General features: G+C 43.2%; 1 protein-coding gene across 1 annotated transcript in view; it reads right to left on the bottom strand.

Annotated features, from left to right (window-relative positions):
* Nucleotides 1–10279, bottom strand: part of LOC109921781 (arf-GAP with Rho-GAP domain, ANK repeat and PH domain-containing protein 1-like) — a 67775-nt gene extending 57496 nt beyond the window's left edge. The window contains exons 1-6 of the mRNA XM_048597858.1: nucleotides 10165–10279; nucleotides 9421–9558; nucleotides 8338–8500; nucleotides 6923–7144; nucleotides 3234–3332; nucleotides 1639–1769 (exon numbers count right to left, since the gene is read on the bottom strand). Of these exons, the coding sequence (XP_048453815.1) occupies nucleotides 1639–1769; nucleotides 3234–3332; nucleotides 6923–7144; nucleotides 8338–8500; nucleotides 9421–9558; nucleotides 10165–10260 (849 nt within the window). The 5' untranslated portion in view covers nucleotides 10261–10279. The remainder of the gene's footprint in view (nucleotides 1–1638; nucleotides 1770–3233; nucleotides 3333–6922; nucleotides 7145–8337; nucleotides 8501–9420; nucleotides 9559–10164) is intronic.
* Between the last annotated feature and the right edge of the window lie 3028 nt (nucleotides 10280–13307).

Raw genomic sequence — 13307 nt, 5'->3', positions numbered from 1 at the left:
CTGGCAGCATCTGTGAAGATGCTGCCAGACCTGCTGGGCTTTTCCAGCAAATTTGTTTTTGCACTAAATTGATTCCTGGCAATAAAGGCTTTGTCTTCTAAGCAAAGATTGAGCAGTTTGGGCCTGCTCTCGATGGAGCATAAGGTGATCTTATTGAAACATGTAAGATCCTGAGGATGGCCTGACAGTGTAGATGCTGAGAAGATGCATCCACTCAAGGTGGTATCTAGAACCAGGTGGCAGAGTTTAAAGATAAGGGATCTCCTATTTAAGATGGAGATGAGAAGGAATACTTTTCTTAGATGGCCATGAATATTTGATGATTTCTTCATCCAGAGAGCGGAAGAGGGAGGTTGGATTGCGAAATATATTCGAGGCTCAGTTGGACAGAGTTTGCAACTAAAGGGGAGGCAAGGATTATAGATAACAGATGGGAAAAGAGGATTTTTCGATACTCGCTGGAGATTAACAGGATTGGGCGGGGAGCATCAGTGTCATCATGGGAACTATATTGGATTGTGTCAAAGGGCCGGTGTGTCTATTTCAGTCTGTCATTCTTATAAATCTCAAAGAAATTCTCATTAGCTTGGTCCTGATTTTTGATGTGAAGACACTTTATTGTGGGGATACATCTATACAATTAAATTCATGGCATGCTACAGTGTGGTTTTATGCAAGGGGTTTAGATATGTAAAATTTTTTTAAGTAAAATATTTATTCATTCATGGGATGTGGTGTCACTGGTAAGGTCAGCATTTTACATTAGTAATTTTCCTTGCACTGAGTGATTTGCTCAGCTATTTCAGAGGGCAGCTAAGAGTCAGTCACATTGTTGCAGGCCTGGAATCACATGTAGGCCAGACCAGGTTAGATTAGTCAGCAGAGATAGTAGGAACTGCAGATGCTGGAGAATCCGAGACAACAAGGTGCAGGGCTGGATGAACACAGCAGGCCAAGCAGCATCATAGGAGCAGAGAGGCTGACGTTTCGGCCCTTTTCTGATGAAGGGTCTAGGCCCGAAACGTCAGCCTCTCTGCTCCTATGATGCTGCTTGGCCTGCTGTGTTCATCCAGCCCTGCACCTTGTTGTCTTAGATTAGTCAGCAATTGATTTATTCCTCTGTCTCTAACCATGCGCTGTCCTTGTCCTGGGAGTGTTCGATGGACACAATGTAAAGGGGGCTTTACTCTGTATCTAAACCCATGCTGTCCCTGTCCTGGGAGGGTTTATTAGGGACAGTTTAAAGGGAGGATTGAGGAGGTGAAGTTTTCACTCCCTGGAGTTTTGAAGAGTGAATGGTGATGCTATCGAAAAATAAACAAGACATAGGAGCAGAATTAGCTCATTGAGTCACTCCACCATTCAATGAGATCATAGTTAATCTGATAATCCTCAACTCCACTTTTGCCTTTTCCCCATAACCCTTAACGACTAAAAATCTATCTCAGCCATGATTATACTTAACAACGCAGTCTCTGCAACCCAGTAAGGAATTCTACAGGTTTACTACCCTCTGAAAAAGGAAATTCCTCCTATGGCAGAATACATTTTGAAACAAAAACAGGCTGAAGAGGCTGAATGGCATCTTATATAATGCCCCTTATTCCTCCAGGTTGGAAAATCCGGCAGTGGACCTACCTCCTTGGGCATCTCTTTCGGGAAAAAGAAATATGGGACAGAGACTATGCCGACAAAACTAGCAGCCATAAGGAATCCAAGCCACCAAGCTCCTACCCAACGTGGATCTCCAAACTCCAAATCGATATCAGCTGCAACAGACAGGAAATAAAATCTGAATAATTACCCAGGCCCAGTAAGATGAGAATGTGCATTTCAGAACACCAAAGCCAAAAGGCATGGCTGATAGAGACGACATTCAGGATAACAAAAGGCACTATTTAAATGCAACTTGGGGAGATGTTTCCCTAGAGATATGTAGTGTACTAAGTTTTTGAGAAGATTTGTAGCTCGAGTTGTGGATGAGGTTGTAGACTTGCTCGCCGAGCCGGTGTGTTTGCAGATGTTTCGTCACCCTGCTAGGTAACATCGTCAGTGCGACTCCGGTGAAGCGTTGGTGTTCTGTCCCGCTTGTTATTTATATGCCTCGGTTTGCTGGGGTGGTTGGCATCACTTCCAATTCTGTTTTTCAGTGGTTTGTATATCGGGTCCAGTCCAATGTGTTTGTTGATGGAGTTCCGGTTGGAATGCCAGGCCTCCAGGAATTCCCTGGCATGTCACTGTTTGGCTTGTGCTATTATGGATGTGTTGTCCCAGTCGAATTCATGTCCTTCTTTGGCCGTGCATTCCAGACCCACAACAATGTGGCTGACTCTTACTGTCTCGGCAATCAGGAATGGGAAATAAGTGCTGGCCCAGCCTGCAACACCCACACCATGCAACCTACTTCTACCTTCTTTCGAAAGTCTGTAAACAGGACCGCCCTGGCAGATCCATTGTTTCAGTCTGCTTCTGCCCCACTCAACTTATTTTTCCTTCCTTGATGCTACATTTACCCCTTGTTCAGTCTCACCCAACTTATTAGCGTATGCTTCTCACACTTTACATCCAGTTCTGAAGAAGAGTCAGACCTGATTGAAACATTAAATGTTCCTTTCTCCAAAGATACTGCCAGACCTGCTGAATTTCTCTACCATTTTCAGTTTTTATTGCAGATTTCAAGTATTTTGCTTTTGTGCCAATCTGAATTTGTTCATTTTACACTATCTGTAAGAGATAGGAACAGGAGAAGGTCTCTGGGTCCCTCCAAATTGCTCTGCCATCCAATAGGATCATGGCTGATCCAACATTCCTCACAACCACTTTTCTGCCCTTTCCCCGTAAGCCTTGATTCCCCAACTGATCAGGAATTTATCCATCTCAACCTTAAATATACACAAGGACTCTGCCCCCACAGCTCTCTGTGGCAAGGAGTTCCAAAGACTCGCAAAGCTCTGAGAGAAGAAATTCCCCCTCATCTCAGTCTTAAGTTGGTTCCCTTTTATTCTGAGACTATGCCCTCTGGTCCTAGACTCTCTCATGAGGGGAAACATCCTTTCAGCATTTACCCTGTCAAGCTCCTTAAGAATCCTGTATGTTACAAAGAGATCACCTCTCATTCTTCTAAACTCCAGTAAGCAGAGTCCCAACCTGTTTAACTTTTGCTCATAAGACAATTCTCATGTCAAAAGATCACTACTGATTGGGAAACACCAGTGTTTGTCTGAAGCACTCACCAGCTGAAAGTTTATCGATGTCAACGTAGAGACGGAGAACAGCAGAACCTAAAACGAAGCCGAACGCTGGTCCGAGGACACTAACTGCAAACAAGATTCCTAGAGGAGGAAACACAGTAGTCAGGGAGTGAAACTCCTCAGCATTCAACAAAAAGATCACAGAAACAAAAACAGAAATTGCTGGAAAATGTCAGTAGGTCTGGCAGCATCCGTGGAGAGAAATCAAAGTCGTAGAGTCATAAAGTCATAGAGTCGTACAGCACAGAAACAGACTCTTCGGCCCAACCAGTCCATGCCAAACATAGTCCCAAACTAAATTAGTCCCACCTGCCTACGTTTGGCCCATATCCCTCCAAACCTTTCCCATTCATGGATCTATCCAAATTTCTTTTAAACATTAAATTGTACCCCATCCATCCATCACTTCTTCAAGATGTTCAATCCACGCACGAACCACCCTCTGTGTAAAAAATTTGCCCCCATGTCATTTTTAAATCTCTCTCCTCTCACCTTAAAAATGTGCCCCCTAGTCTTGAAAACCCCCAATCTAGGGAAAAGACAGCTACCATTAACTCTATCTATAAACTTTTATCAGGTCGCCTCTCAATCTCCTAGGCTCCAGTGAAAAAAGTCCCAGCCTGTCCAGCCTTTCCCTCTAACTCAAACTTTCCATATACTGCAACATCCTGGTAAATCTCTCCTGAACCCCCACCGGCTTGATAATATCCTTCCTATAACTGGGCCACCAGAATCGGACACAATATTCCAGAAGAGGCCTCACCAATGTCCTGTACAACCTCAACATGACATCCCAACTCTCTATACTCAAAGGACTGAGCAATGAAGGCAAGTGAGCCAAATGCTTTTTTAACTATCCTGTCTATATGTGATGCAAACTTCTTAGAAAACTTTCTTCACTGTCTACCATGCTGCCAATTTTGGTGTTGTCCGCAAACTTACTAACCATGCCTTCTATATTCTCATCCCAATCATTTGTACAAATGACAACCACAAGAGGATCCAAAATCGATCCCTGTGGAACACCGTTGGTCATAGGCCTCCAGTCCGAAAACAACCCTCCACCATTACTCTCTGTCTCCTGCCGTGAAGCAAATTATGCATTCAATTGGCAAGCTCATCCCGAATCCCATGTGACCTAACTTTACTAATTAGTCTAGCATGCGGAACCTTGTCAAAGACTTTACTGAAATCCAAATAAACAACGTTTACTGCTCTGCCATATCAATCTTTTTGGTAACTTCCTTAAAAAACTCAATCAAGTTTGTGAGACACAATTTTCCTCGCACAAAACCATGCCGACTATCCCTAATCAATTCTTGCCTCTCTAAATGTCCAAAAATCCTATCTCTTCTAATCACCTCCAACAATTTACCCATAACTGAAATCAAGTCCAATGACCCTTCCTCAGAATGGACGGTGGTTAGGAAAATGGTGTTTTTTATGCAGAAGATAGGGTGGGGAGTGGGAGTAAGGAGTAAACAATTGGTGGAGATAGAGCCCAAAGAGAGAGAATAACAGATGAACAGATAAAGAAGTGGATAACGATCAGCCCAGGAGAATGAATAGTGGTTAATGGGGGCTATTAGTGGATAACAATGGATTGTATGTATTAGTAGACGATGTGATAACAAGGCCTGGTATGTGGGGATTGTGGTAAGGACATGGGAGTAGCTCAAGCCCTAAAGTTATTGAACTCAATATTGAGTCCAGAAGGCTACAGAGTTCCCAAGCAGAAAATGAGGTGCTGTTCTTCCAGCTTGAGCTTCGCTTCGCTGGAGCACTGCAGCAAGCCTGAGACAGAGATGTTGGCCAGGGAACAGAGCCGTGTGTTGAAGTAGCAGGCAATTGGAAGCTCAGGATTACAGAGTGGTTACAGCAGAGAGGGACATCATTCACCTGTCACGTCAGTGCTGGATATCAGCAAGAGCAACTCACTTAGTGCCATATGCCTGTCCTTTTCCACGTGGCTCTGTACGTTTTTCCCTCTCCACATAATTGTCTACTTCCCTTCTGAAAGCCTTGATTGAACCTGACTCTCCCACACTGTCAGGCAGTGCATTCCAGACTCTAACCACTTGCTGCATGAGGACATGTTCCCTCATGTCACTATTACTGGTTTTGCCAATCATCTTAAATTTGCAATTTCTGGTTCTCAATTCTTTGACCAATGGAAAATATTTCTCTGTATTTAATCTGTCCATACCCCTCACAATTTTGAACACATTGATCAAATCTCATCTCAATCTTCCCTTCTCCAGGGGCAAGTCCTATCTTCTTCTTTCTATGTAACTGAAGTTCCTCAGAGTATGCTAAATCCTATCTGAACTTTAAATGGAGAGATGTACTAGAAACCGCACTGTAATCCCGTGTGAATATTTCAGGCTGTGACCACAATGAAATAAAAAGACCGCAGTCTGGAAAAGAGACACATCATGTTTCCCGTTTCAAGGAGACACTGGGGTTAAAAAGGAAGCTTCAACCCTGGTCAGTGGTCTGATATCTCAGTATATGGGACTAGTCTGCTCTAAAGGCCACAGCTCTGAGATCAGCCATTAAACACCCTTGCAATGCAGGTCATGAAAGGAAAAAGACACTAATTCTCTCCAAGTGCTGGAAGTCAACTAGCTATAAGTCAGTCAAAACTAAACCCAACAACAGAAGGAGAGTCTTGCTCTGAGTGCTTCCAGCAAGCCACTGTCAAAATGAAACAGGACCAAAGTACTTCAGCAAATCTACAAAACAAAGAATCCCACAATTAACTGTTTAACTATCAACAATTGACTTCACAAACAATTCAAAGAGACTGATCTTAACTTTTAAATGATTATCTTTTAAAAATTCACAGTCATAGAGTCATTCAGCACAGAAACAGGCCCTTTCGTCCAACCAATCCATGCTGACTATAATCCCAAACTAAATTAGTCCCACCCTGCCTGTGCTTGGCCCATATCTCTCCAAACCTTTCTTATTCATGTACTCTTTTCAATGTTGTAACTGTAACCACATCCACCACTTCTTCTGGAAGTTCATTCCACACGTGAACCACTCTCTGTGTAAAAGAATTGACCCTCATGTCATTTCTAAATCTTTCTCCTCTCACCTTAAAAATATGTCCCCTAGTCTTGAAATCCCCCACCCTAAGGAAAATACACTTGCCATTCACCTTATCTATACCACTCATGATTTTATAAACCTCTATAAGGTCACTTCTCAACCTCCTACGTTCCAGCGAAAAAAGTCCCAGCCTATCCAGAGATAACACAATGTGGAGCTGGAGGAACTCAGCAGGTCAGGCAGCATCAGAGGAGCAGGAAAGTTGACGTTTTGGGTCGGGAAACGTCAGCTTTCCTGCTCCTCTGATGCTGATTGGCCTGCTATGTCCCTCCAGCTCCACATTGTGTTATCTCTGACTCCAGCATCAGCAGTTCTTACTATCTCCCAGCCTATCCAGACTCTCCTTATAAGTCAAACCCTCCATTCCTAGCAACATCTGGGTAAATCTCTTCTGAAGCCTCTCCAGCTTAATTATATCCCTCCTATAACAGGGCGAAAACAACTGGACATGTCCTCCAGAAGAGGTCTCATCAACACCCTGTACAACCTCAATGTGATGACCCAACTCCTATACTCAAAAGTTTATGTTCAGAGCAAAAGCGTATTCAGCTTACCGAGGTAGAAAGGTGAGTTCCTATTGCTGGCAAAATCATCAACATATGATATCCCGAACGGCTGAATGGGAACACCGCCAACTCCCAACAGTAATTGCCCAACTATCAGCAGCGAAAGTGTTTCATAATCACTGCTGTTTTTCTCCACACTGCAGTTTTCACTGTTTAAATTCTGGTCCTTAGGCATCAAGTGGCAGATATCAGAGACAGTACTAACATTATCTGTAAGAATAAAATGAAGTCTTTTTGAATTAAATTACAGTAACAATGTTTTTAAAATACCTCTATTAATATAACAAAAGATCATTTCACAGGAATGTTGTGAAGCATAAAAAGAATAGATAAAGACAGGCACAGGAGTAGGCCATTGGGCCTTCGAACCTGCTCCCCATTCAAAATGATCATAATGTGGAGGTGCTGGTGTTGGACTGGGGTGGACAAAATCAGAAGTCACACAACACCAGGTTATACTCCAACAGGATTTCACCTGATGAAGGAGCAGTGCTCCAAAAGCTTGTGATTTCAAATAGACCCGTTAGACTATAACCTAGTGTCATCTGACTTCCGACAAAATGATCATGGCTGATCAGCCAACACAGTCCCCTGCTCCCGCTTTTTCTTCACAGCCTTTGATCTCTTTAATTCTAAGACCTATATCTATACTGTACCCTCTCAAGGCCTTACGTCCTTTCTAAAAATAGTGCCCAGAATTTGACACTAAAATCCAAATGAGGCCTAAGCAGTGATCTATGAAGCTTTGACATGATTTCCCTATCTTGCTCACTCAATTCTTATGTTGGCATGCTGACCAGTGCAAATATTTTCACCACAATGGGCCAAGTTAGGAGAAGATACAATTTTGTTGTTTCTTTTATTCATTCATAGGATGTGGGTGTCGCTGCTGGGCCAGCATTTACTACCCATCCCTCGTTGCTCTTGAGAAGGTAGTGATGAGCTACCTTCTTGAACTGCTACAGTCTGTGTGCTGTAGGTAAACCCTCAATGGGAGGGAGACCCAGGATTTTGACCCAGTGACACTGAAGGAACGGCGACATATTTCCAAGGCAGGATGGTGAGTGGCTTGGAGGGGAACTTGCAGGGGGGTGGTGTTCCCATGTATCTGCTGCCCTTGTCCATCTAGATGGTGCTAGTCATGGGACTGGAAGGTGCTGCCTCTGGAGCTTTGTGAGTTGCCACAGATGGTATACACTGCTGCGACTGAGCATTGGTAATGGATGGAATGAATGTTTAATCTGAATTCGAAAACCTTCTCTTATATTTTGCATCATATTTTCCCACTGACTACTGTCGTGGGAGTCCTTTAGTTCATAAGTAATCTGGAGAATCTGCCCCATTAAGTGTTTAGCCGCAAGAACTGCTTCCCATAAAACTGTTGCAAGATGGGAAATACTCACATGTGGTGGTGCGATCGTATATATACCGTCCCATGATGAAGTGGGGCAAGGCCATAGTGAATGCAGCAACACTAACGAGGATACCCCCACAGCCAATCAGTCGGGGGCGATGAACTCGACTGCCAAAGTAGCTGACAAACACAATAAACACAGCGCTTCCGATCTGAAATGACAACATTAGGACCTCATGATGACAAGAACAGGGGTTCAAGGACCACCAAAGAAGTTGGGTGATTTTAATTTCAATTATTTTATAAATCTAGTATTCAAATAAAGGACTCATCAATAATGGTCATTTATGATAATGAAACTATTCAATTGTTGCAAAAACCCATCACTAATGCCCTTTAGTGAAGGAAATCTGCCATCCTTACCTGGTCTGACCTACATGTGACTCCAGACCAACAATAACATGGTTGACTCTTAACTGCCCTCTGGGCAATTGGGGATGAGGATTAAATGCTGGAATTATCTAATTACAAACATTTAACCATTGTCAATTGTAGGAAGAACACATCTGGTTCATTAATGCCCTTTAGGGAAAGAAATCTGCTGTCCTCACCTGGTCTGGCCTACATGTGACTCCAGACCCACAGCAGCATAGTTAAGTCTTAGCAATCCTCTGAAATGGCTGAGCAAACCATTCCATTGTAAGGAGTTTTCTGCGATCTGTGCAGGGCTAATTAGGGATCGGTAATAAGAGGTATCTTAGCTAGTGGCACTGGTATGCCAAGAACGAATGAGAAAGCTCCCACCTGATTCAATGGCAACTTTCAAGGTATGGTTTGGGGGGAGGGGAGTTTCTTTATGTGATGTTGTCCATCCCTAATTGCCTAGACTCAGGAAATATAGTCTCAGAGGAGATGAAGTGAAATTACTTCAGTCAGAAGGTTATGGATGGTTAGTTACGGAATTTATTCAACGTTTGTTGGACTTTTTTTGGGAATTAAAAATATGAGGATTAGATGAGAGGTGGTATGGAGCTGGACTCATGATCCAATCGAACAATGTAGCAGCCCCGAGGGGCAGAATGGCCAACTCCAGCTCTCACACTCCAATATTCTTCGGACTTTGCACACTTACCTCATTCAGAGAGGACAGCATTCCCGAGGTCTGGCTGGAAAGTCCAAATCGTTTCTCAATGGTTGAGACAATACTTTTCAGATAACCTGATACCAAGAGTTGGGAGAGCTGTAACAGTCCGTGACATAGCACAAAAAACTGTGGAAGAAGGGAACACAGAAGGTTCAGTGTCAATTGAAACCATTACTGAATGTAGCTCTCTCTCCCTGAATCCCCCAGGTCTCAATTGGCTCCATTCCCCTCCTCAAGATGTTACTTATGACATTTACCAGGATGTCACCGGGCATGAAGGGTTTGAGTTATACTGAGAGGCTAGGTAAGCTGGGACTATTTTTCACTGTGACATAGTAAATCAAGAAGTAACCTTATGGAAGTTTATAAAATCTTGAGGGGTATTGATAAGGTGAATGGCTTGTTTATTTTCCTTAGGGTGGGGGATTTCAAGATTAGGGGGTATATTTTTAAGGTGTGTGGAGGAAGATTTAAAAAAGAAATGAGGGCAACTTTTTTGACACAGAAAGTGGTTCGTATGTGGAATGAACTTCCAGAAGAAGTGATGGATGTGGGTACAGTTACAACATTTAAAAGACATTTGGATAAGTGCATGAATAAGAAGTGTTTGGAGGGATATGGGCCAAGTGCAGGTAGGTGGGACTGGTTTAGTTTGGAATTATGGTCGTTATGGACAGGTTGAACCGAAGGGTCTGTTTCCATGCTGTAAGATTCTATGATTCCCACACCCACCTTTATACTGTGAAATGGGTTGATGGCACATCTTCTGGGCTGTTTCTCAGTGCGGTTAGGCTTTGACGCAGTTGTCGGAGGCCCGGTAATCCCCATCTTCAAGATTGTGTATCTCTGTTCCAAGAGAAAGCCATACAATTATTGGTTAGTGTGATCGAGCTCCTTTCACTTGCTTACAATCATCAGCCAGTTTCATCCATGTTACAAGATGGATTATAAGCAGAAGTTATTTCAATGGCTTTAGAATTAGATCCATGATGTTCAACACATATTTCCATTTGTCTAACAGTTGAGGAAAAGGAATCAGAGCAGAGGGAGACCATTGAGACTTTTGAACTTTTTTCACTATTCAATCTGTCCTGGTTATGCTACGGTCAAGAAAGCACAACAACGCCTCTACTTCCTCAAGAGGCTAAGGAAATTCAGCATGTCCGCAAAGATTCTTACCAATTTTTATAAATGCCCCATAGGAAGCATTCTATCTGGATGTATCACGACTTGGTATGGCAACTGCTCTACCCAGGACCGTAAGAAACTACAGAGAGTTGTGAACATAGACCAGTCCATCATGCAAGCTGACCTTCCATCCATTGACTTCATCTACACTTCTCGCTGTCTTAGAAAGCAGCAAACATGATCGAAGACCCCTCCCACCCCAGTTATAATCTCTTCCAATGTCTTCGGTCAGCCAGAAGATACGAAATCTTGAATGCACATACCAACAGATTCAAGAGCACCTTCTTCCCTACAGTTATCAGACTTCTGAATAGACCTCTCAAAATTTTAAATTTAATGTTGATCTCAGTCTTTGTGCACCTTCTCTGCAGCCATCACATTGTATTCTTTGCTCTGTTCTATTACCACTATGCAATCTATATGGTATGATCTGCCTGTACTGCGCGCAAAACAAAACTATTCACTGTACCTGGGTACATGTGACAATAATAAATCAAAACAAAATCAATAGGATTGTGGCTAATGGATATTTCAAACCCATGTATTTGTTTCCATATCCCTAAGTAGCCTTATTTAACACAAATTCATCAATCTCAGTTTTTGCAATTTTCAATTGAGTCTGCTCACTCTATCCCATTCAGTCTGGAACTCTCTGATGAGGGGTAAATGGAATTGTCCAGATTTCCAAATCCCACTTTGTGTGCAGATATGTTTCTGATAAAATGCACTGAACTGCCTGGCTCTCATTCTCAGGTAATGTGCTCCACCAGGGGAAGTAGTTGCTCTACACCAGAAATCCTTAAATGTGGAATTGAAAGCTCATCTCAGTCATGGTGACCCATAACACCTGTCATCGATTACCATAAAAAATGTCACTAATGCCCCTTCAGGGTAGAAAATCTGCCATCCTTATCTGGTCTAGCCTACATGTGACTCCAGAACCACAGCAATGTGGTTGACTCTTAACTGCCCTCTGAAATGACCCAGTAAACCATTCAGTTCAAGGGGCAGTTATGGATGGGTAATAAATGCTGCCCTAGCCAACAATGCTCACATCCCCATGAAAGGCTAAACAAAAAAGAAATCAGGATCTGGGTACACTTGCCTTCACAAAGAGGATCATTCATTATAATTACACTGGAAAAGTTTGCAGATATCAGATTCAGGTTAACAACCACGCACTTGGTAAACTTTTGCTGCACTCCCTCCATAGCAAGAACATCCTTCCTCAGACAAGGAGATCAAAACAGCACACAGTATTCCAGGTGTGGCCTCATCACTGCCCTGTACAATTGCAGCAAGACAACCCTGCTCCTGCACTTGAACCTTCATGCTATAAAGGCCAACATACCATTTGCCTTCTTCACTGCCTGCATTGCTTACTTTCAGCAACAGGTGGCACGGTGGCTCAGTGGTTAACACTGCTGCCTCATAGCACCAGGAACCTGCGCTTGATTCCATCCACGGGCGATTGTCTGTGTGGAGTTTGTACATTCTCCCCGCGTCTGCGTGGGTTTCCTCCAGTTTGCTCCCACTGTCCAAAGATGTGCAGGCTAGTTGGATTGGCCGTGCTAAATTGCCCATAGTATTTAGGGATGCGTAAATTAGCTGGGTTATAGGGGGATGGGTCTGGGTGTGATGCTCCGAGTGTCGGTATGCACTTGTTGGCCGAAGGGCCTGTTTCCACACTGTAGGGGTTCTATGATAAGGACACCCAGGTCTCATTGAACATTCTCCTCTCTCAATTTACAGCTGTTCAAACAATTATTTGCCTTCCTGTTTTTGTGACCACAGTGGTTAACCTCACATTTATCCACATTACACAGTATCTGCCATGCATTTGTGTACTCACTCAGGCTGCCCAAATCACACTGCAACATTGCTGCATTCTCCCCACTCAGCTTTGTGTCATCTGCAAATTTGGAGAGTTAACGTTCAGTTCCCTCGTCCAAATCATGAATACATATTGTGAATAGCTGGGGTCCTAGTATCAATCATTGTGGTACCCCATTAGTCACTGCCTGCCATTCAGAAAAAGATTCTTTTATTCCTACAGAGATGATAAGAACTGCTGATGCTGGAGTCAGAGATAACACAATGCGTATTCTGCATTTTCTGAAGAAGGGACCCGAACCGAATCGTCAGTTTTCCTGCTCCTCTGATGCTGCCTGGCCTGCTGTGTTCCTCCAGCTCCATACTGTGTTATCTCTTTTATTCCTACTCTTTGTTTCCCTACTGCCAACTAGCTTTCTATCCTTCTCAATACACTACCTCCAATCCCATGCACATTAATTTTACACATTAATCTGTTATGTGGGATTTTGTCACAAGCCTTCTGAAAGTCCAAATAAAGCACATCCACTGCCTCCCCGATCAACTCTCTCAGTTACATCATCGAAGAATTCGAGTAGGTTATCAAAATCATGAGGTATTTGGGCCGGGCAGATGGGGAGAAACTGCACCCTTTCATGAAAGAATTGAGAACAAGAGGGCACTGATTTAAAGTATTCAAGAAAATTGATTTGAAGAGTAATACAGAGTAACACTATCCCCAACAAGCACTCCAGAACAGGGACAGCACGGGGTTAGATACAGAGTAAAGCTCTCTCTACACGGTCCTCATCAAACACTCCCAGGGCAGGGACAGCACCGGGTTAGATACAGAGTAAAGCTTCCTCTTCCTCTAC

Source organism: Rhincodon typus, chromosome 6, assembly GCF_021869965.1.
Source record: "Rhincodon typus isolate 14 chromosome 6, sRhiTyp1.1, whole genome shotgun sequence".
In the NCBI taxonomy this organism is placed as follows: Eukaryota; Metazoa; Chordata; class Chondrichthyes; order Orectolobiformes; family Rhincodontidae; genus Rhincodon; species Rhincodon typus.
Note: the sequence above shows the minus strand (reverse complement) of the source record. Positions and strands in the feature narration are given on the sequence as shown.